Source organism: Limanda limanda, chromosome 19 (assembly GCF_963576545.1).
Source record: "Limanda limanda chromosome 19, fLimLim1.1, whole genome shotgun sequence".
Lineage (NCBI taxonomy): Eukaryota > Metazoa > Chordata > Actinopteri > Pleuronectiformes > Pleuronectidae > Limanda > Limanda limanda.
In genome coordinates, this window is record NC_083654.1 from 2,521,331 (window position 1) to 2,544,376 (window position 23,046).

Genomic DNA, 23,046 nt, shown 5'->3' on the forward strand with positions numbered 1-23,046 from the left:
GGGATTGGCAAATATTTGCATTCTGGCAGAAGGCTTTATAGACTGCAGCAGCAGTGAGGCAAGTTAGTGATAGCGTAGCTTTCAAGCAACTATTGTACATAACACAACAAAACAAACTAAGTAACAACAAACTGTTTAGAAAACCTTTCAAACCTTTAATTTGAAGTAAATTGGAATATGTGCACAACATTGGCACCAATCCGTCATTGCACTGGACAGCTGTATGAGTGAATAACTTATGAGTAACTAAGTACATCAAGGTTGAACCAAGTGGGGATTTGTAGAGTTTACAGCCATGTTGACAAGTTCCTAGATCTCTCGATTTAACTTAACAATGTTTTCAATGTTATTATTATTACTAATGAGAATGTCAACAATAACTATGAAAGTAAGATCAAAGTTCTAATAAAAATATGCACATACAAGTTAGTGGTGGAGTTGCTTAAGGTTCTGTTCTTGGATTGATACTTTTCACTTTTTATATGCTCCCTTTAGGCAACATCATCAGAAAGCTTCACGTACACTTCCATTGTTACGCAGATGTCACCAAGCTGTACATATCTATGAAGCCTGATGAATCTAATCACTTCGTTCTACTTCAGGAATGTCAAGAACATCAAGGCCTGGATGACCAAGAACTTCTTACATCTAAATTCAGCCAAAGCTGAGGTTGTTGTACTTGGCCCTAAACACTTGAGTTATGTTTGACCAGGATTTCATTTGACTCACATATAAAACAAGTTTCTAGGACAGATGTCTCACACCTGCGCAATATTGTGAAAATTAGGAACATCCTGTCTCAGACGGATGCTTAGAAACTCGTCCATGCATTTGTTACCTCCAGACTGGATTACTGTATATCTTTATTATCAGGATGTCCCAGTATGTCTCTGGGAAGCCCCCAGCTGGTCCATAATGCTGCAGCACGAGTGCTGACAGGAACTAGAAGGAGACATTGTTTTACTCTTAGCTTCTCTGCTTTGGCTCCCTTTAAAATCCAGAACAGAATTCAAGATCCTGCTCTTCACATATAAAGTCCTTAACAATCAAGCCCCTTCACATATCAAAGCACTGTATTGTCCCAATAGATCACTTTGTTTCCAAAACAAAGGCTCACTTGTGTTTCCTAGAGTCTGTAAAAGTAGAATGGGAGGCAGAGCCTTCAGCCACCAGGCTCCCCTCCTGTGGAACCCACTCCCACTCTGAGTTCGGGAGGCAGACACCATCTCTATATTCAATGTGAGACTTAAGACATTCACCTTTGATAAAACCTATAGTTAGTGCTGGATCAGGTGAGTCCTGAACCATCCCTTAGTTACGCTGCTATAGGCTTAGACTGGCAGGGGAACGCCCATCATGCACTGAGAACATCTCTATTTCCTCTATGTGATGTGCTATGATATAGTTTATGTTATGATTGGGCGCTATACAAACAAAATTGTATTGAAAATGTATGAATGTAAATTATCCTTTCAATTTATTCACTTGCTGTTATGTTACAGAATGTCAGATATAGTATAAGCAGCAAATCAACAGCATGCACACATATCACTGATACCCACATGTTTTAAATTTTTGTATATATTTCAGAAGCAGGCTGCATGTTGAGGAGTATCTGTAGCTCATTCAGCAGAGTGAAGCGCACTGTCTCTCCATGAATGAGAGCGAACATCCATCCAACTTATCTCTGAGTGCAGACTTGGGCTCTCTGCCTTATGATTGCAGGTTCATACACACCCCTCAGTCACACATTAAAAAGCTTCTTTGTATGAAGCTTAAGAATACCACTCATTTCCAGCTGCCTTTTTTCCATTTCAAATCAAATTAACACCTGGGATCAGAGAGAAACTGCATTTTAATCCTGTCTGTACTGCACATGTGGCAGAACTGACACTAAAGTTGACTTTGACAAATATAAAAAATACCCCAAACAATTAAATAGGAAACAAACTTTAATAATACAATTTTTAGGGCACATCCATTTTGAAGCGTTGCATGCTTTTTGTCTGAAAAAACAAAAATAACCAGTTCTGAGAGAGAGAGAGAGACGTAACCTTTGCAAGACATAAAGTTTCCTTTGATCTAGGAAGACTGAAATCAAAGGATTCATGGTCCATGTATGTCCGCGTTACAGAACATCGTGTTTTAATGGCGTGTAATCAAACTTTGACGCCACGCCACGGTCACACTGTGTGATTAAAAAAAAATCCGTCAGTCAGTTCTTATCTCCATCTTGTTGTGATGACACTCATCTCAATTTGAAGTTGATCCGATGAAAACCCTGGTACAAGTGTATCAAAGAAAAAATGTGGAATATGGCCAAAATGGCCACTAAATGCAAAATAGCAGGCTTCCTGTTGTGTTTTTCCAATTGCACCAAGAGACTTTTTTGTTTGTCTGGTCATGATACACCTGTATATCGACTTTTGTGAAGATAGGTCAATGGGAACACCTTCCAGGGGTCTCGGGCTGTCTCGGGGGGCACCGTTGAGCCATTTTGCGACGCCCATTGAAAATTCCTTCAGAATACGTAAATTTTCACCACTTTCTAACTTTCTGCAAATTTTGGTAAGAAGTTGAGCATGTTAAAGCCCTCAAAAAGCCAATTCATTTGCCTGAATAATAATAATAAGAACGAGCACATCCATTTTGAAGCGTTGCATGCTTTTTGTCTGAAAAAACAAAAATAACCAGTTCTGAGAGAGAAAGAGACGTGACCTTTGCAAGACATAAAGTTTCCTTTGATCTAGGAAGACTGAAATCAAAGGATTCATGGTCCATGTATGTCCGCGTTACAGAACATCGTGTTTTAATGGCGTGTAATCAAATTTTGACGCCACGCCACGGTCACACCGTGTGATTAAAAAAAAATCCGTCAGTCAGTTTTTATCTCCATCTTGTTGTGATGACACTCATCTCAATTTTAAGTTGATCCGATGAAAACCCTGGTACAAGTGCATCAAAGAAAAAATGTGGAATATGGCCAAAATGGCCACTAAATACAAAATATCAGGCTTCCTGATTTGTTTTTACAATTGCACCCAGAGACTTTTTTGTTTGTTTGGTCATGATACACCTGTATATCGATTTTTGTGAAGATAGGTCAATGGGAACACCTTCCGGGGGTCTCGGGGGGTCTCGGGGGGCACCGTTGAGCCATTTTGCGACGCCCATTGAAAATTCCTTCAGAATACGTAAATTTTCACCACATTCTAACTTTCTGCAAATTTTGGTAAGAAGTTGAGCATGTTAAAGCCCTCAAAAAGCCAATTCATTTGCCTGAATAATAATAATAATAATAATAAATATAACATTTTTAGGGCTGCAAAGCAGCACTGGGTGGGCCCGAGCACATCCATTTTGAAGCGTTGCATGCTTTTTGTCTGAAAAAAACAAAAATAACCAGTCCTGAGAGAGAGAGAGACGTAACCTTTGCAAGACATAAAGTTTCCTTTGATCTAGGAAGACTGAAATCAAAGGATTCATGGTCCATGTATGTACGCGTTACAGAACATCATGTTTTAATGGCGTGTAATCAAACTTTGACGCCACGCCACGGTCACACTGTGTGATTAAAAAAAAATCCGTCAGTCAGTTTTTATCTCCATCTTGTCGTGATGACACTCATCTCAATTTGAAGTTGATCCGATGAAAACCCTGGTACAAGTGTATCAAAGAAAAAATGTGGAATATGGCCAAAATGGCCACTAAATGCAATATAGCAGGCTTCCTGTTGTGTTTTTCCAATTGCACCCAGAGACTTTTTTGTTTGTCTGGTCATGATACACCTGTATATCGATTTTTGTGAAGATAGGTCAATGGGAACACCTTCCGGGGGTCTCGGGCTGTCTCGGGGGGCACCGTTGAGCCATTTTGCGACGCCCATTGAAAATTCCTTCAGAATACGTAAATTTTCACCACTTTCTAACTTTCTGCAAATTTTGGTAAGAAGTTGAGCATGTTAAAGCTCTCAAAAAGCCAATTCATTTGCCTGAATAATAATAATAATAATAATAATAATAATAATAATAATAATAATAATAATAATAATAACGAGCACATCCATTTTGAAGCGTTGCATGCTTTTTGTCTGAAAAAACAAAAATAACCAGTTCTGAGAGAGAGAGAGACGTAACCTTTGCAAGACATAAAGTTTCCTTTGATCTAGGAAGACTGAAATCAAAGGATTCATGGTCCATGTATGTCCGCGTTACAGAACATCATGTTTTAATGGCGTGTAATCAAACTTTGACGCCACGCCACGGTCACACTGTGTGATTAAAAAAAAATCCGTCAGTCAGTTTTTATCTCCATCTTGTCGTGATGACACTCATCTCAATTTGAAGTTGATCCGATGAAAACCCTGGTACAAGTGTATCAAAGAAAAAATGTGGAATATGGCCAAAATGGCCACTAAATGCAATATAGCAGGCTTCCTGTTGTGTTTTTCCAATTGCACCCACAGACTTTTTTGTTTGTCTGGTCATGATACACCTGTATATCGATTTTTGTGAAGATAGGTCAATGGGAACACCTTCCGGGGGTCTCGGGCTGTCTCGGGGGGCACCGTTGAGCCATTTTGCGACGCCCATTGAAAATTCCTTCAGAATACGTAAATTTTCACCACTTTCTAACTTTCTGCAAATTTTGGTAAGAAGTTGAGCATGTTAAAGCCCTCAAAAAGCCAATTCATTTGCCTGAATAATAATAATAATAATAATCCTTACAATTTCAATAGGGTCTCACCAGACACCTTTGATGTCTGTGCTCGGGCCCTAATAATAATAATCCTTACAATTTCAATAGGGTCTCACCAGACACCTTTGATGTCTGTGCTCGGGCCCTAATAAGAAAGAAATAATAATCCTTACAATTTCAATAGGGTCTCATCAGACACCTTTGATGTCTGTGCTCGGGCCCTAATGAAGGGAAACTGGACGATGGTCCCGTGTTGCTGCAACTAACATGGTCAATTTACATTGCCACTTAAGAGTCCCATAAAAACCACAGTTGCAGCAGCAGGATACACGCCCTGTGATGATTTATCTAAATCTCAAGCCTCAACCATATTTCAAAGTGTTTGCATCCTCTGCAGGGCACAAACCTGAGTGCAGTAAAGCTTCCTATAGACGTGCACCAAATATAGCACAGGAAAGTTCACATTGGCCTGTGTTTGACTCCAGGATCTCCAGCTCCACCCTGTTCTCCCTGGCCCCATCCCTTCCTGTGATGAAATCTACTCCTCATGGCAATGGAGACCCCTCCTCCACTCCCTTACCACCCACCACCACCAAAAAAAGAAGCGATCTTTGAAGCGAGCCGCATCTCTGCCGGCTCTGTCGAACAATGAGATGCTCTCATGCTGCTTTGTGCTGCAGGCCTCTCATTGCAAACAGAGCTCTGAGAACTGCTTTTTTCATTGTCTTATCTTCAAGGGGTAATAAATAAGAGGCCGGACGGCAAAACAAGCTGCTACAAGGCGGGGAGAAGAATACCACCGTTTAAAAGGCCGGCTTTCAATCCAAATATATTCAAAGAATAGTTTGAGTTTTGTTGTGCCTATTAATGAACATACAAAAGGAGCCATTTTCTTGATGGATGGCTACCATGGACTATACACTGTGACCGCAAGCAGGGGGGTCCATATGTTAACATGTGCATTGGGATTTGTACCTCTGACAAAATGTTGAGGAGTGTTAAATTTTCTGTGGGGTTTTCGACCAAGAACTCAATTTCTTTAAGATAAGGAAAATCTAATATGAATTTAGACTCTCATTCCAAGCAACAATGTCTTCCCTGTCGAGCAGGTTCTCATGGTTCAGAGACACAAACACAGAGCAGAAAACCTCCAGTGTGCCCACAGGTGCAAGGCACAGAAATCATATCAATAAACTGAAGTAAGCTCTGTAATCAACACAGCTCAGATCACAGGTTGCTTATTGCTTTGGGGAGTAAATACCACAAGATGCGTTTCCAAATTGAAGCTTTTCCCAATTAGTTTTGCTACGTTTTTAAAATTTTCCCTCGCAGACTGTTATCATTCATTCATGTATCAACATAATTTGTCTTCTCGCCAGCGAGTAGATGAGGGCTGAGGTCTCACTACAACTCGAGAATGAAGGGGCTTGATGGTGAGCTTGAAGTTTAGAGTCGAGGCAGACTGAGCCTCTCATTAAACAGATCCAGATGTGTGCCAGATGTCGGGGAGTCTCTCCCATATAATAAACCCCTCACCATAAAAAAGACCCCATGGCCGTTGTCATCACAGTGGGTAACCACTGTTGCTTGCAGCAGTCCGGGCAACTTTCCAAATCCCAGAAAAATTGTGTATCATGTTGTAAACACAGATTTAGTGAACGTATTGGAATGTACGGCTGCATATATGCATAATGCATAGGATTTTCAGGAAGCTACATGGGGAAGATGGGGGTGGGTGGTGCAGAGACTCCTGGCTATGTGAACTATGGTTGAACTGTAGGAGGGAGTGCACTGTAAGGTTGGAAACAGTGGGGGTAAAAAAAAAAACTCCCAGTCCCTTTTTCAATCAGTCATACAGCCAGACACTGGTCTCATTTTCAAACATTCCCCTTTGCATTGTCGATGACCTATAATCTTTTTTCTCACTTTTTTTTGTTTCGCAAGCCTTGTCCTCATCACATTCAGCCGTCGGTGAATGAAGACACGCCGCCCCTTTCAGACAGCAGATAATGTATTCGGAAAAGTCCCTGTTGAAACAGACGTGTTGTTAAACCTTTAGGTAAAACAATGAGATTTAGCCTTAGCTCTCCTGCGCCTGTCTTGGCAGAGAGGCTGGTGAGTTAGCTCCATTCATTTGCCAGCCCCTTGAGTGCACATTGATTTTCAATCCAGAGGGTGAGCACATGGTGTAATGAGAGAAGTTTGCATTATTCATACTTTGCCAGGGCTTGAAACCGCATGTGACCTAAATACCTGGTGATGGATTCTAAAATAACAACAGGGAAACACTGACAGACAGTCAGGCAGACAGTGACTTGAAATGAGCGAGGCAGACAAAAGAAGGGGGGAAGGAAAGAGGAGGGGATAACTCTGGTGGGGGCGGGGGCTGTAGGTGTGCGAGTGTGCATTTGCCAAGTTTGAGAGCAAACTGACAGCTACGTCTCTTAATCTTGGGTGCTGTGCAGACATGTTGTGTCAGTCTTATTTCTAGAAAAACTGTGTGTGTGTGTGTATGCATTCCCCATACATAACATCTCTCAAGCCCGACTGACTGACTGACTGACTGACTGACTGACTGACTGACTGATTGACTAACTGACTCCACAGACGGATTGTGTTACGAATACAACTTGAGAAAGCTTCCTCCTTCTGCAACTGCATTATGAATTCTGTCTGACTCTGCTCCCTCAGCTTATGCATCACACTTTAAGTGTGTCTGCTGCTGGAAAGGTCTTATGTAAGATGTGGTGCTAGAGGAAAAAAGGTGACCTGACAGTGATCATCTTAAAGGAGACAAGACTTTCTGGGGAAAAAAATGCATCTTTTTGCCAAGAAGCAATGGGTGGAAGCGTTACATGCATGAACGGGTCAGTGGTCCTTAATTTCCACCAATAGTATACAGTAGTATATATATATAATATAATGTGGAAAAATATTCAGTATTGAGGTAAATCAGCAGAAGTACACCAGTTCCAAGTAACCTCACTGCAGAGCCTGTACTTTTTAACTTTTTATAAAAAGTTTTCAAATGCAAAGAAAAGGGTTGTAGAATTTCCTACTACTGATAATACTGTCCATGTACATTTCCACAACATATGTACTCAATATACTATTGAACTATATTGATTAAAGTTGCTGACGGTATTGATCTGTTTTAATTGGAGATGTTTCATCTTAGAATTCTTCCCAAAAAATGCTCCTGTTTAATTTGCTTATTTTCAGTTTCGTATTTCCCATATATATTTAAAAAAAATCTATATTAACCTTTTATGAATAGAACTCCATAGCCTCCTTCCTTTGCATCTTTGTAACATAAAAATATATCCAGCTGTTCAAAGGAGACAGACCCTTCCTTCCCTGGTTGGCTTGAAAGTGGAACATCTGCAGGAAGTGTTGAGTTTCACTCAGACATTGAACAATTAATGAAAATGCATTGGTTGCATCAATCTACTTATTCCAGTAATCACTGTATGTCCTTCTGTATGTGGTGAACATATCTCAGAGCCGTTCATCTAATCAGCTTCAGTCTGTGTATTGCTAAGGGTCCAAAAAGTTTTTTGACATGTTATACATTCAATATTAATACATTTTAATAAACAGGCCACCAGGGCTCCGTAGCAGCGATGGCTGGGCTCTCCAACATAAGTGATATAGTCAATTCTGAAAAGTGCTCAGGGTTCTGCAGGTTGATTCCAGTAGCAGATCTGTAGTTGCCGCGGCTCAATTACCGCTTGTATAATAATCACTTGAATTGTTTCAGAAAGGAAACTGCGACCAGTGTTACCACAGGCCGAGCAAACAGACTATTCTGAACAGGTATGTTTAGAACGGCCAAATAAACTAGTTTAATCAATTAATAAAACAGCATTTCTGTTAAAAATAACTCTGGAACTGTATTATTTGTGCATTACATCATGAGAAAGAGAGAATATTAGTTACAGTTTTTATTATCTCTGAAAAGTCTGCCTCCGCTCAATGAAATTTGATTTGTGTTTCCTCTTAGCATTACGGACTTTGATTTTAAATTATTTGAATATAAGCAGTGCACACTGCAGGTCTGTGGAATTGCAACAGTAGCTCTGTGACACTGTTTGTGCAGGGCAAGATACCAGCTGAGGTAATGTAAGTAATGTTTTTGTTTTCCAATTTTGATTATTAACATGAACTGATACTTTATTTCATCTTTATCACCTTTGAACAACACTGTTTTTGGCTTACATTAGCACGGTACAACTCACTATGTACAAATTTACCTTGAACACATTAAACCAGCAGAACTTTTGAGAGTAATGATACAAACACTGTCAAACACTGTGGTTATGATGCCTCAAGGTAAACTCACTTCCTTTTTTTTACATGGAATCCTTCCTCTGAAATGATGGTTTCTTCTTTATCTGCAGCATCAGACATTTTTCTGTGACGCCTCCTTGATTTGTGTTCCATACTCCTAGTTACTGTATCTCACTAAATCTTTGTCTCCTCTCTAGCTCTGGCAAAGTAATCTTTAGAGGATGACGTGAAATGCATTGCTACCGGTTGGTCAGCATGGGAATATCTCCACAGACATGCATAACTGTGAAATTCAGAGATTGATCTAATAGGCTTGATATGGGGGGCTTGAGTGTAAAGGAAATTAATTTATACTGCGCACTACAGCTTTGACACTTAACCCCAAGTTGCTGCCTGCTTATCATAGCTGACGGGACCCTCTCTTCTCGAGGCCTGTTGTTACCACGTGGCAGCATCAGGGAGGACAGAGAGGGAGACGCCGTTCCTGGGGCAGAAGCACGTCGACGTTCACCTGTCAGTTGAAGCCTTTGATAATCTGTCGGGGGGGTGAGCAGGTGGGACACTGACAGGTTGGGAGAACAGGTAGCATCCCCCTCGGCCAGATGGGAGGAGAGCACGGAGAGGGGATACGACAGATGGGGAGAGGATGGAAGCGTGTGAATGACGGGATCTATTAACCAGCGCGCTCATATGCTACATGTGTGATGTTTTTTTTTACTGCTTCAGAATGAGCTAATGAGGTCTGTGTATGTGTTTGATTTTGTTTTGCTGACAAACACTATTTTTTAAATTGGTTTTCAAAACTGATAAATGTCAGCCTTCTGTTCCTTTACTCTTTTCCCGTTCAGGCCCGTACTTAGCACAAGATGCTAACATCTATGCAAACTTGACTTGGCTGACAAAACCTGAACTCTTATCATAAAGTATCATTCAACTCCGGTGGGGGGATGTAACAAAGTACAGTTACTGTCTTTCATGGTTTTGCTCTGCTTTATGAACAGCCCTTTGTAACTTTGTTTTGAAAAGTGCTGTATAATTAAAATTTGTATTATTATTAGTGTTATTTACTTTGTTACTATTACTACTCATTTATCTGTACTTTAATAACGCTATTTTTATAATGATCAATTTCTCTCCACTGCATATATGAGAAAATATGTGTTCTCTCTATTTTCTTTTCACATTGTTATATTTATTTTTAAAACAGAGTTGTACCCAAATCCAATACAACTGAAGTAAATGGCAACCACTGCTTCAAACTTAAAAAAAAAAAAAAAAAACTGAAAATGTCTCCATATTGCCGCTGTGGTGTCATCCAAGTGTCTGTAAATCCTGACATTCAAATTTGAAACAGTTAAACTGTTTACTACTGAGATTCCAAAAGTGTTTTGTGGACTCAAAAACTACACCGCCCCCATCGGTAGAGTGGTGAGTAGATTTTTCTGTTAACTATCCCTTTATGAATATAACTTTTTTACACACTTGGTGTAGATTTTATTATTGCCACACAATAAACATCAAACTTTCGAAACTGACACTTCTGGGTCATTGCAGGAACTAGTTTGGCTTCACCTGCATCAATGTTTTTTTTTTGAAATATTGTTGGTGTTTGGTTACCGGGTCAACATGACCCCTTTTTTTTGGTTTGTTCATCTTTTTGTGGGTACTCAATAGAATTAAACATTGCTACAAATATATTTTTAGAATGTATATTAGGTGGTGGTGGATACTGATGATCTTGATGGGAGCCACAGGGTCAGACTGTTTCAGACCAAAAAAATTGAAATGACGTTTGGACATTGGTTGGTTGGTCAAACAACGATTACACAATGTCCGTGTTAAAACAGCCCAACTATAGCCTATTTGTAAAACTAGAGGGGCACTCTGAGAGCAATTACCTCCACCAAAGAACTATTTCGCCACATAAAAAATAAATTCTGGATCTGCTCCTTCATTAGATACGCCCAAAAAGCTAGAGTTCTTGTTTGACCTATACCCCAACCATCCATATAGGGGCATAGAGGCAAGTTACTGAACCCAGATAGCCCTTGACAGCGGGTAGCTGGTAAAAGTAAATGTTTTACATTTTATAAAACATTTTTCTTGGCACAGACATTCATATGCCGCACTTTCTTTATCAGTCATACATTGAGGGCACAGCCGTCCTGTTGTGGGCAATTTGGGGCTCAGTATCTTGTCCAAGGACACTTTGGCACATGAAATGGAGGGGTGCTACATAAAATGAACAGAAACAAATGGTAGCCTGAAAAACCATATAGATACTTTCAAAATTCGAAAACACAGCAGCGAGATCTGCAGAATCATGAGATGTCGGACACATATGTTCAAATATGTGAACTGCAGTAAAGATTAAAACGTCTGGGCTGGACCTTTAAAGGGACATTTCACTGGGAATATCAGATGAAATCATTCATTACTTTTTCCATTTTTTGTCATGAGAATATCTTAAAACATTAATTTCAGGCCAAACCGAGACTAACATGAGCCTCAAACCTTCAAACAGTAAGTGTGTATAAAATACATTGGTGGGGTGAATTTAAAATTCAGATTAGATAATTCATATAAAATTGTATTAATGTGTTCTTGATTATAATATTTCCTTTTTATCTTTCTCATAAATATTGTGAATATGCTTTATTTCTTTGTCTCTCGTGTACTACACACACCCTCACACACCCACACACACACCTCAGTTAAATTGACTGGGCCAGTGCTGTTCCCAGGAGGTGTGTGTGATGTTTGCAGTGAGAGTTCACTCTTCTTTGTGGATTTCCCAACGGAGGCAGGAGGCGGACGAACCAGACCGCTGACCCTACAACGGCGAGCGTTTGAGTGTGTCCCCGGGGGGGCGCTGCGATGGCACCCACATAATTTGTGTGAATAACAGCAGTGCCCGGTACCTCCACTGTTTGTTTCATCTGTTTTCTTTATCTTGATGTCTCAAGTTCAGATGTGTGCCAACATGTTTGTATCAGACAGGCTCAGAATTATTCTTTTGTCTCTAATGTTGTAAATAATACACTCTCTGCTTTAGTCTATTTCACACAGCAAAGGATGATCAAGGAGAACACAGTGTCTGTTCTCTGTTTTAACTACCTTGTGTTTTTGTTGTTATTCAGTATATGAATGCTGCTGCATATTTCATGTCTGTTCTTCCTCCTGCCCCAGTCAGAGGAACGAGATCACATTAATGTACTGTCGTTCTCTTCATCTTGCTCTCAGCTGCAGGAGCTGACTTTGTGCTCTGCTCTTCTTAAAAATGAAACAGTTTTTGATGCTTTATTATTACAGGTATACACCTGCAATGTAAAGACGCAAAATTCTGTCACTTTGAAGTCAGTGGAGTAACTCTGTGATTACCAGCCTCGAGGATGGGGCACCACGAGGGCATGAAAAGTGAATCACAGGCCACGAGATGATGCCAAACAAATAGAGGTTTAATGTTGTTACTTTTCTCATGAAATATTGCTATTTTTCAGGATAATTGCATGAGATCTGCCCACATATAGTCAATTTCTGATCTCTACATATTTTTAAGATCTGCTTCTGTAAGACCCTTTTATATGTCTTGTTGTTTGGATCACATACAGTTTTGAGATTCTAGGGGTTTGACTTGAAATGTCCTTTCCTTTTGAATTTTACTTTGAAGTTCCTTGTATTGTGTGTCTCTTACCTGTTTTACTTCCTGAGAAGTTTAGTTTTCAACTTTTGTAGTTGTCTGGCACGCCCACGAGGTGTTTCACCTATGCCCAATAATCTCTACCGTCCTAGTATATTTATGGTCCGGAAATAAGGTTAGAAGTTAGGGTTAGAGTTAGAGCTAGGGCTAGGGCTATGGTATACCATCTCAAGTCGTAACAACTCCGAAAGTCAGTGAAAAACACTTGTCACTTGCAAACTGTATGTCCATCACTCACAAGCTCCAAACACCGCTCAATAAAGATATTTCTATGATTAACATGCACATCTTAAATTATTCATATGGCTGTCACACCTGATCCTTTTCCTTTGGTCCTTGTTTATCGTGTAGATATTGGAAAGAGGTGTAAAGATGCTGTTTGAATGCTCTCATCGCAAATACTGGAGAAACACTTTTTCATTCCACACTGCACAGTTTGCTGTTTGTTTGGAATGACAAATAAAGTTCTTGAAATGAAATATAACACTCTTTGTTTACAGCGACCTTGTTTTTTGAAAAACGGAACAACGACAACAACTCTGTAACTGTAATTTTTACGAGGAGCATGTGAATGTTAGACTCTGTGCCCCCAGTCTTCCTTGTCAGTCCATCTGTGTTGTTCCTGCCTTGAGACAGTAAAAGAAGCATATATTACCTAATGCTCTTTTCTGCACAATCTGTCCTGTGTATGCAGTTTTTAGGATTTTATAGTTCTATTCCCTCATGTTAATCACAACAATCTGGTCTCGCTTGGATAACAACATTTTTCTTACCTATCAAAATACGATGTGCCCGGAGCACCAGAGAGCACGAGTGGCCCATTCGTTTCAGAGTATACTGTAAATACTGAAGTGGGTGGAGTTAACATGTGCTCCACTTTATTACATTGGCTGTCTGTCAATGAAACTGTACAATTCCCGGAGGGGGTCTCATATTAAAACTGAAGGGTCACCCATAATATTTTATTCAATTCACATGCAAGGCAACACTTTGCTCTACTAAGTGGCTAATATTTAAATTACAGAATATTGTGACAACTTTGAATTTTGCTCCCTTGCTTGAAATATGTAGCTCTATAGCCATTTATAAAACTGGTTCTATTGACAATAGCTTAGCAGTGAACAAACAAATAGCTAAATAGAATCAATTGAAATAAATAAGCGAGTAGAGACAATTATTTCTATTTACAGAGGGCAAGCACAGCAATGTGATTTTATATATTACATTAATGTAATGTATAATTATAAATATACATTAAATCTGTATATGATTTGTATTCGCAAACAGACATAATAAAATAATAAAGTGGTAAAGTTTGTGCGGGCAATGTATTTAAAAACCTGCATCTCATAATGGAAATGGTAATTTACAAACAAATCCCTGTGTACAATTGAAGCCTGTTTAAAATGAAAGCCTGGGACCGATAAAGATCCTGAAGCTATTTAGGTAATTATAAATAGGGTTGTATAATACTTGTTGATCTTAGCTGAGTTTCCAGTTTGATTTGGAAAATCTACTTCACATTTGAGAGAGACGCATATTATCAACAGAAATAATTAAAAAAAGAGAAATAGAAAAACCGTATTGAAATTGCATGACTCTTGCTGTGTGTATTTGCACTTCAGAGTTTGGCAGCACACTGAGCTCCTCGCTGGGAGAACAACTCCCCCAGGGTGAACCTGTTTGCCGTTTCATTTTTTTTTTTTCATGTCAGAGCAGATTTTTAGATAGTGAAGAGGAGGATGGAAAACCGGGGGAGTAAATATGTGGAGTTGAGAACAGCAGAGCTCTGGCAACGGCAGCACAAACCAGAGTGTGTCAAAGTATTGCGACAGCAGTGATCCACTTCCAGGGAGGAAATAATCCAGGGGGAAAGTGTCTGGATTACTAAATGTTGCCTGAGATCTCTGTCACCTCCTTATTGACTTAATCTGCTGAAAAAGAGGCCAAGTGCTTAATTTTTCAGTCTGCAGTGAGGAGAGTGATCACTATTTACAAGGGATTTTTGTAATATTTAAAATGTGCTTCTCCATATTGTTTTAGAGTCAAGACTATTGCCAAAGAAAAATAATGAATACGTTGAAAAAAATTAACAATCAGAGCTGTTTAGGTTAATGGAGGCTACTGCAGGTATTTCATACACTTACACTCACAAAACAGCAGATAGTGAGGTATCCTGACCTCTACTCCCTGTGGCTCAAGCTTCGAAACATGATGAAACATACATTTCCCATAATGCAATTGTAAGACTCTCCCAGCTCCTTAGTGCTCTATGAACTGTCTGCTAGTAACACAGGCTTTCTGGTATGAATTTGAAGACCTCAAGCCCAAGCAAGGATGAAAGTGATGACATATGACATATAAACTGACTTTGAAGTGTGAAATTGCTAGATTCCCCTTTAAAAGAGCAATACACTGATTTAGAAACAGTTAACAACCAGCATCAGATGTTGCATCTACACTACTTCCCACTGTACAAATATAAAATTTCAAAATATCTTTGATACAGGTGCTGCCATTTTGTGCCGATGGAGTCATTAGGATCCAGAGTCTGCACAGTAATGATCCAGGAGTGGAGCAGGAGTATCAAGCTCACACACCACCAGTCGGCCAATTGTGAGTCGGTTTGTACTGTCAAGTAGTACATTAGTTTGATAAAAACTGCAGAGCTAATAAGACAGAAACAATTTTTTTTTTTTTGTCAGGTCCACGTCCCCTTTGAAAAATATGGTGGGGGCGGACCTTATGACCTATGATGCAGTCAGCCACTAGGGGGCAATTCACATGCTTTGGCTCCACTTTTGGGAGCTGACAGGTCATCCATCTTTATATGCTGTGATTGGTTAAGACTTGTTGCAGCAGAAGCAGAATTATTGTCTTTCATTTATTCGACATCAGTGTAAGTATCCTTCTTTCTTTATAAAACCTGGCAGTGACATTTGTTCACAATGCAAATCCACCCTAACAGTTGAGAACATAATCTGATGAATTCTTCCAGGAGTGGAAGAAGTTCATATGGTTGTTTAGCTCACCGACATATTCTCATCTCTGACATCTCTTCGGCTGCCTTGTGTGCACTGTCGACAACACAAATTCCACTGCTCATGTACTTGCAGGGGTTTTCATTGCTTTCTGACACTGTAATCCGTAGAAAAATAGAGTCATTATCACACAGTCGCTGCAATCAGATGATTGTATTTGTTTTCAGCAACTGACAAAACTGACAGGCGCGTGAAAAATCACACTTTTTGGAGCCATCCTGCAAACTGGTTCAGTTCAACCTATCAATGAACCTGTGGAGCAGACTGACAGCGCAGACAGACACACAGACACACACAAACAAAATCACACACTGATAGACATAGCAGAACTTTTCCTCTCATTGCTTCATTGTCTGAACTGACAAACAGTGCATTGTTCAGTGGTGGAAAAAATTACTTATTCACTCTACTGTGGTGTAGTTTCAGTTTCAGTCTTTGGATGGAATTATATTTTAAATATGTTGACGTATCTCTCTCATTTCATCCAGAGGCTCTACATTGTGCTTTCATTATGACGTGTGTTCTCTCAGTGTCTTCATACAGTCTAAAAGAAAAGCATAGGATTTACTGAAAGGGCTGGTTTCTATTCGACTAAAATGCAACATTAAAGTTTTGAAATGCCAAAGTCGCCTTCTACGTTGAACATTAAAACAGTCCTTGATATGAACAAAGTTAGGTTAAAATGATCTGTTTTTTAAGTTAGGATTATTCAGTCCTGTAAAAGTAGTTGTGGCAGCGACTTCTAGACGGTGATGTGTGTAAAACCATAATAGGCGGAGGGACAGCTAGTACTCACCAACAGGCGAAGGTGTACTGCCGCTGCTTGATGGCTGCTGGATCTGCAGCCTCTGAGGTGATGGCAGCGGCAGCTGTGGCAGGGAGCTGATGACGGAAGGGAACAGGAAAGGATACAGCCCGGGTGTGTAGCGCCTCATCTGGACCAGCGGAGGACTGCTGCGGGGCTGGGCGCGGCTGGCGGTCTTCATCACTTGGATGGGCAGAGGGTGCACTGAGCACTGAGCGAGCTGATGCGCGGTGAGGCTGGGAGGCCATCAGGTGACCCCCTGGCTGCAGTTAGTGCGTCTGGAGCTGGTACGGTGCCACCTCAGCATTCCAGAGATGCATGGTGGTGGAGTTTGGTGTCACCCAGGTCAACTCAGAGGCTCGTTCCAATAACACTGTAAAACACAAAAGCATTCGCTATGAGTTAGTTAGTTAATATCTGATTCCCTAACAACATCAGGTAGACGAGACAGATACACCTTTACTGTCAAGATTTGTTTTCAGAGCCTGAACTAATTCCACACAGAAACACAAACATACATATATATACATACACTGACAAATAGGTCAAGATCTGTGCAGCAGTAGAATGGCAGAAGGGACAAAAGCAAGCTCTCCTCCATTTTAAAGTTTAGGATCTCCAACCAGATGGCAATAATGCAAAGTGTGGATTCAGAGGCCGATATACAATATAATGAACAATATAACAATATAATAATTTGATATTTTAAGTGCGCGGTCTGCAATGGCTCTATCATTCATGTTATCTTGATGGGTTTGTTTTTGATGGGGATGTTATCATTAGAAAGAAAAAGACAGAACATAACAACAGCAAAGTAAATCTTAAGGTAAAGCAGCAACAGCACAAAGTGTCTGCATGATGGTCTCTTATGTGATGTGAAGTGATGGGTTCAAGGACAACAATGATTCAATGGTCAACAATGAGGTACTTGAAACTGACAACTGCCACTGTGTTGCTGTGGATGTATTTTGGGATCAGCCCAGTGTGGGTGTGTTTGTCCCTGTCAGTGCCATTTGTGTAGAGAGTGAAAAGGATGGGGCCGAGGACACAGCCTTGGTGAGCTCCGGTTTTGGTGATGATGGCCGATGATGTTACTGTGCCTATTATAAAAGCCTGTTGTTGTTTCTAAGGAAGTTGTGAACCCAGAGAATGAGGGGTGGAGGGGTGTTGACGTGGTGGAGTTTCCTGATCATCTGCTGGTGTTGTGTTAGAGGCAGAGATAAAATCTCAAGAGAAGTTGTCTGTTCATTCTGAATGATGTATGTATGTTGGAAGATGCAGGCCATATCATTTGCATAGGTGGTGTGGTCTGTTTTTGAAGGATCATGTCTTGATTTATATCTAGTCAGTGTTACATTTAGGCTTATTTTGTTTTCATAATTCTAAATTCACGATCCAGTTGGTGCTTTAGTTTGAGTTTGGTTGTTGATAATAAAGAATGAAAGTTGATGGCTATAATGAAAGCCACGTCCTGGTGCTCTGCATTTCTTTCAGGCTTTGCATATTGCAGGCGATCCAGGATCAGAAATGTAGGCATTTTTAAACAATGCTTGCCGATATGTTGGTGTCTATCCAGAACTTACCATAACCAGAAATAACAGAAACCATCTCAATTACGTAGCCTTGAAAAATGATATGCTATGATATTTTGATAAGAGATAATTCAGAGCAGAAATTCAACTCCATCCCATCTCACCTACAAGCCAACTATAAAAACGCTTATTTTGTAGGTTAATTAGTCGATGTAACAGGTACCAAACTGGTCATAAATATGGCCACTATGTCCATCTAACAGGAAAACTATTTGTGAATAACAAATGTGTAAAATGTATCTTCAATTTATAAGTATTTCTCTCTTTAACCATGTTAGCAACATTCATACTATTACAGAGGGGAATCAAAGGCTAAAGTATAATGTAGGCTTTGATAATATTAAGTCAATAAGTTCGGGTGAGAGTTGCAAGAAGTCTGTCGCTCATTCCTACTTGTTTTATCAACGCTGGTCAAGCTGACCAAAACAACCCTCAGGCAATCAGAAATGTCCCAGTGCTCCCAACGGGCAGTCTGCCACAAGCCAAAATTTAAGCCCTATTCAGACCTAGTGTTATAATCCTGAGTGAGTGACCTGGTCAAGTGGACAGGTGTAAGTTTGTCCATACCTGGCAGTAAAATGTCCTGAATGTGTCTCCTGTGATCACTTGTGATCGGATTCCACTTCCAGAGCTCCATATGCAAATAATCATTAACGTAATTTGTGTTCGGGAGGACCAAATTATGTTGTTCACAGATGTGTCCGATGAAATTGTTTGTTTGTGTGTGTGTTGTTGTGTGTGTGTCAGCGAGTGAGAGATAGAGAGCAACCAGAGTCAGGAGGGGCTGAATAAATCAATACGCTTTTTACTCATTTGAAAAAAACATAAATCATTATGTGGTGACACTGAAGCCTAAAAACAATTTTGATTTATTGTGAAACCGTTGCGTTCAGGGACATCCGCTGAGTCGGCGGCCCTTCACACGGGGCCCAGGACACATTTGTGTTCCTACAGCGACAGGAATGTGGCCTTGTGTCCCTAACCAGCTCCAAATGTTGTGTGAGTGATCAGATCTCAGGAAACATTAAGGAAGCATTTGGGTGTGTTCAGACCTGTACCGAGTGCTGACCACCGGATCACTCAGGATGGATGATAATACCAGGTCTTAACGGGTCTTTGAGGTATTGTGGATGTTTGCTCAACATCTACAGCCTTGCTTAGTTAAAAAATAATTCTTTCATCACATGAAAGATTTGTTCTTCTTCAGGAACTCAGTTTTTTACAGAGAATTTATCAAGAATGTTTTCTTTATTTCTCATATAATTGTTTGGTTAGTTGTAAGCACCATTAAAAACAACAAGTTCTTGACCTTGTTGCACAGATATACTCTTTGTTGATAATATAAAACAACCTTCAATTTCAAATGTTCCACTTCCAATAATGTATTATTTTTAAATATTAATTGCGAAGGATTGAGACATTGTCCAAGTTATCCCTTGCAGAGGGTTCATCCTCATATATCAGCTGCATCCCTTCACACCTAGACCTCCCCCTGAGCCTCGTAATGCCAAGTCGCTGCCATCTGACTTTGGATGAGATAAAGACAAGCGGGGCGGAGCTGAGATGTGATCATTTCTCTCTGCAGAATGCTAAGTTATGAACTGCTAGAATATAATGGTGCTCATAATGCTCGAAGGGGCCATTAAAGTGATCTGTAGCCACAGTAATTAACAACTACCAGATAGTGTCCTATCTCTGAGGGCAGAGGAGAAGTGAGAGAAAGTAGCAGGACAGGGATGTGTAACATTTGCTCTGTATCTGGATTTGTCAATGAATGATGAATCTGTTGATAGCATAAACTGAGACTGGAATGGAAAGGTGATCAGAAACTGTAAAAATGGGTCGCTGCCATCAAAACTAAAATTGTAACTTGTAGAAATATTTTGTAAGCTCTGTTGACCTACACAACTCTTTTTCCTATAAAACGATGGTAACCACAGACAGGACCCATGCAAACTGGCCTCTGCAGTCATGTGTTAAGTAAACCCACCATGCACCCCAACCACTTTCTTACAAATGTGCTACTGCCACTAAATAAATGTGTATCCATCATCATTCATCAGCCTATACCAAGGACATTTATCTGCCTGTCTGTATGTGGAAACCATATCTCATGAAGCGTTGATCTGGCATGTGTAATGTAAATTTCTCCAAGAAAGTGCAGTTTGGTGCAATTTGGACATGGGATACATCCAATAATATATCTTCTGCTATGTCCGCTGATACAAACCACAGCAGGGGATGAACAACTGGGTCAAACCACCAGGCTTTGATTTGAAGATTGTGTCAATTGCTTTACAGACATCTGAAATGCACTACATTCAATGAATGAACATATAACAGTGCTGCATATTGAGCTGAATCAGAGTTGCTAGGAGGACTCACTTATCACAAGGAATATTTCTGAAGACGGCTCCAAAGCATTAGCACAGGCCAATCTAATAACCCATTCCAAACAGGTTTGTATAAACAGGCGCTGCACTAGTATATATTAATTTAAATGATGATAGTTAAATATTTTTAAGGAAGAAATATCATCCTGGATAAAAACACCATGGTTATTATGGAAACATTACAGGTAATCTGCTGCTGCACTAATAAGAGTGTATGATAATTGTATTACCACAGTTTCAAAATATCATCAATGCAGATGGAAACATGTTCCCAGTGGACGCGAGTGTTTTCAGTGCAGGTGGATCAGGTGCAACTTCTGGAAATGAGGGCGGCTGTGGCTTAAGAGGCAGAGTGGATCGTCCACTCATCAAAGGAACGTGATTTGATCCCTGTTCCACACGCTGAAGTGTCTTTGGGCAAGATACTGAGCCCCAAATTGCCCCAGGGAATTCTGTGTTAATAATAATAAGAAAGCGCTGAATTTAGAAGCGCTGTATGAATGTGTGACTGGGAGAATGTGACTTTTAATGTAAAGCACTTTGAGTGGTCATTAGATCAGAAAAGTACCAGAAAAATGCAGCCCAATTAAAAAGGCCTGAACCAAAAGTATAAATACATCAAAGTGCTGTGTGTATGAATTACATTGATTTTACATTACATATATACTTAAATACATTGGGGTCAGTTTGACCTTCTATACATTTCGACATTATAAGCATTCTTAATGAGAATGAGCATTAATGAGAACATTGGCAAATGTGAATTTTCCTTAAATCGTGTATATGTACAATCAAGAGCTAGGGCATAACTTGCTATCTACAGTACTTCAACAATAGATACAAGTTACACCATGGGATTTTTTTTAACGGTTTCATGATCTTCTGTCCCACAGACTTTAACATTTTAACAACAAGTAATTTTTTTGAGCAATATCTTAAACCTGAATGTAGATCACCACATTTGTGCTCTACACGCAGCCTTTATCCTGTAGGCCCCATGTGTACATATACATTTGTTTTTATCTACACAGAAAATATGACCGTGACAACAGCAGATTATGTCTTATACAATATATTGTCTCATGTCTATTTGATTGAGCATGAGAATATGATGCTGAGAGTGAAAGGACTATTTGTTGGATGGAAACAGTGATTAAGGTTCAAAGGTTAAACACCATGAAGTAGATTTCAACATTTGAAGGAGCCATTTGAAGGATTGTATATAAAACTGGATGGCATTACTGCTCCAAAAATTGAGCCCAGAACACCTTGATTTTACCCAAGGGGCGTGCTGCAGAATAGGTCCTGAACCCCACCTCCTCCATGTTAGCAGATGGTACATGGAGGACACTCAAATGTCATGTCAAATATATTTTTCCAAACAGACTTTATTATGTGAATGCATAATGGCAGCACCAGTATCTAGGATATTTTAACTTCATTTTCGTGCATTGTGAGGAAATGGGGACATGTCGGCTATCTTTCCAGTCTGTATATGAAGTAGATTAACCATAAAAATGATAAAACTTGTTTTTGTTTAGTTTTTATTGAAAACCATGAAGTGTCATCTACTCTTGGTATGATGCAGTCAATTTGTATTCTGCAGATACTTGGATAATTACTTCTTGAGATGACTTCTTGTCCTTGAAAGGGGCATAATACTGCAACCACAAGTGTTAAGTTTAGTTGCCTTATCGTCAAATTCCAATAGGTAATTATTCTCAGTGTCTCAGTAACAGGTTACAGCAGTAGCAGATAAGAGGTGGAAGGTGAGCTGCTGCTTGTTTGGCTCCAGCAGCCTTATCTCCCCGGGGTTCCCTGCTGTCATACACACATTACTGTAAGTGTTTAATCAAAAGGGACAGAGGAAACAGACAGACATGCGTTCAGCAACTTCTGCTCTCATTACTAGGTGCTTGATCAAAGTCCAGTGTTGAAACTTTTTCTTTTCTAACAAACAAAAGGGTCTGGAAAGCATGGTTTAAATAATTCATGAGTTTGAAGGCTTATCAGACACCAGAACACACTGTATAGTCTATGAAGAAGGATTTTATAACCACTGGAAAGTTAGTGCCACAGCAACAACTTTATCCTCTGTCTCAACAAGCACAAATTTCAATGGCCAAAACATTTAATTTCTGAATGATGTTCTATTGCTGTGCAGCAGAAGCTGAATCAAATTAAATAGATTCTGTGCCCAACCTTGTGTTATTGCTTTGGTAGTTGGCATGACATCACTGTGGACCATCACACAGTGCTGTGAGCTATGGACAGTTGTTTCCCTTTTTCAGCTTAGGCCTACAGCTCTTGACACGGACATTACAAAGGGTCATACCCCACCGTTCCACAAACATTTATTGAAATTGTTTCAGTAGTTTTTGAGTTATCCTGCTGACAGATAGAAAAACACACAGAAATGAAAATATAGATAAAGATTGGTTTGATGTCACAGGAACCAGTGAAATCGAATCACTTTATCTTGTAATTCCAAGTAACAATGATGAGTGAAGAAAGTCCCGAATGAAAG

At 39.8% G+C, this 23,046-nt stretch overlaps 1 protein-coding gene across 1 annotated transcript in view; it reads right to left on the reverse strand.

Moving 5' to 3' along the window:
• LOC133026027 (retinoic acid receptor beta-like) overlaps window positions 1–16,715 on the reverse strand; it is a 122,961-nt gene extending 106,246 nt beyond the window's left edge. Inside the window, exon 1 of the mRNA XM_061092840.1 lies at window positions 16,526–16,715. Coding sequence (XP_060948823.1) covers window positions 16,526–16,715 — 190 coding nt within the window. The remainder of the gene's footprint in view (window positions 1–16,525) is intronic.
• Between the last annotated feature and the right edge of the window lie 6,331 nt (window positions 16,716–23,046).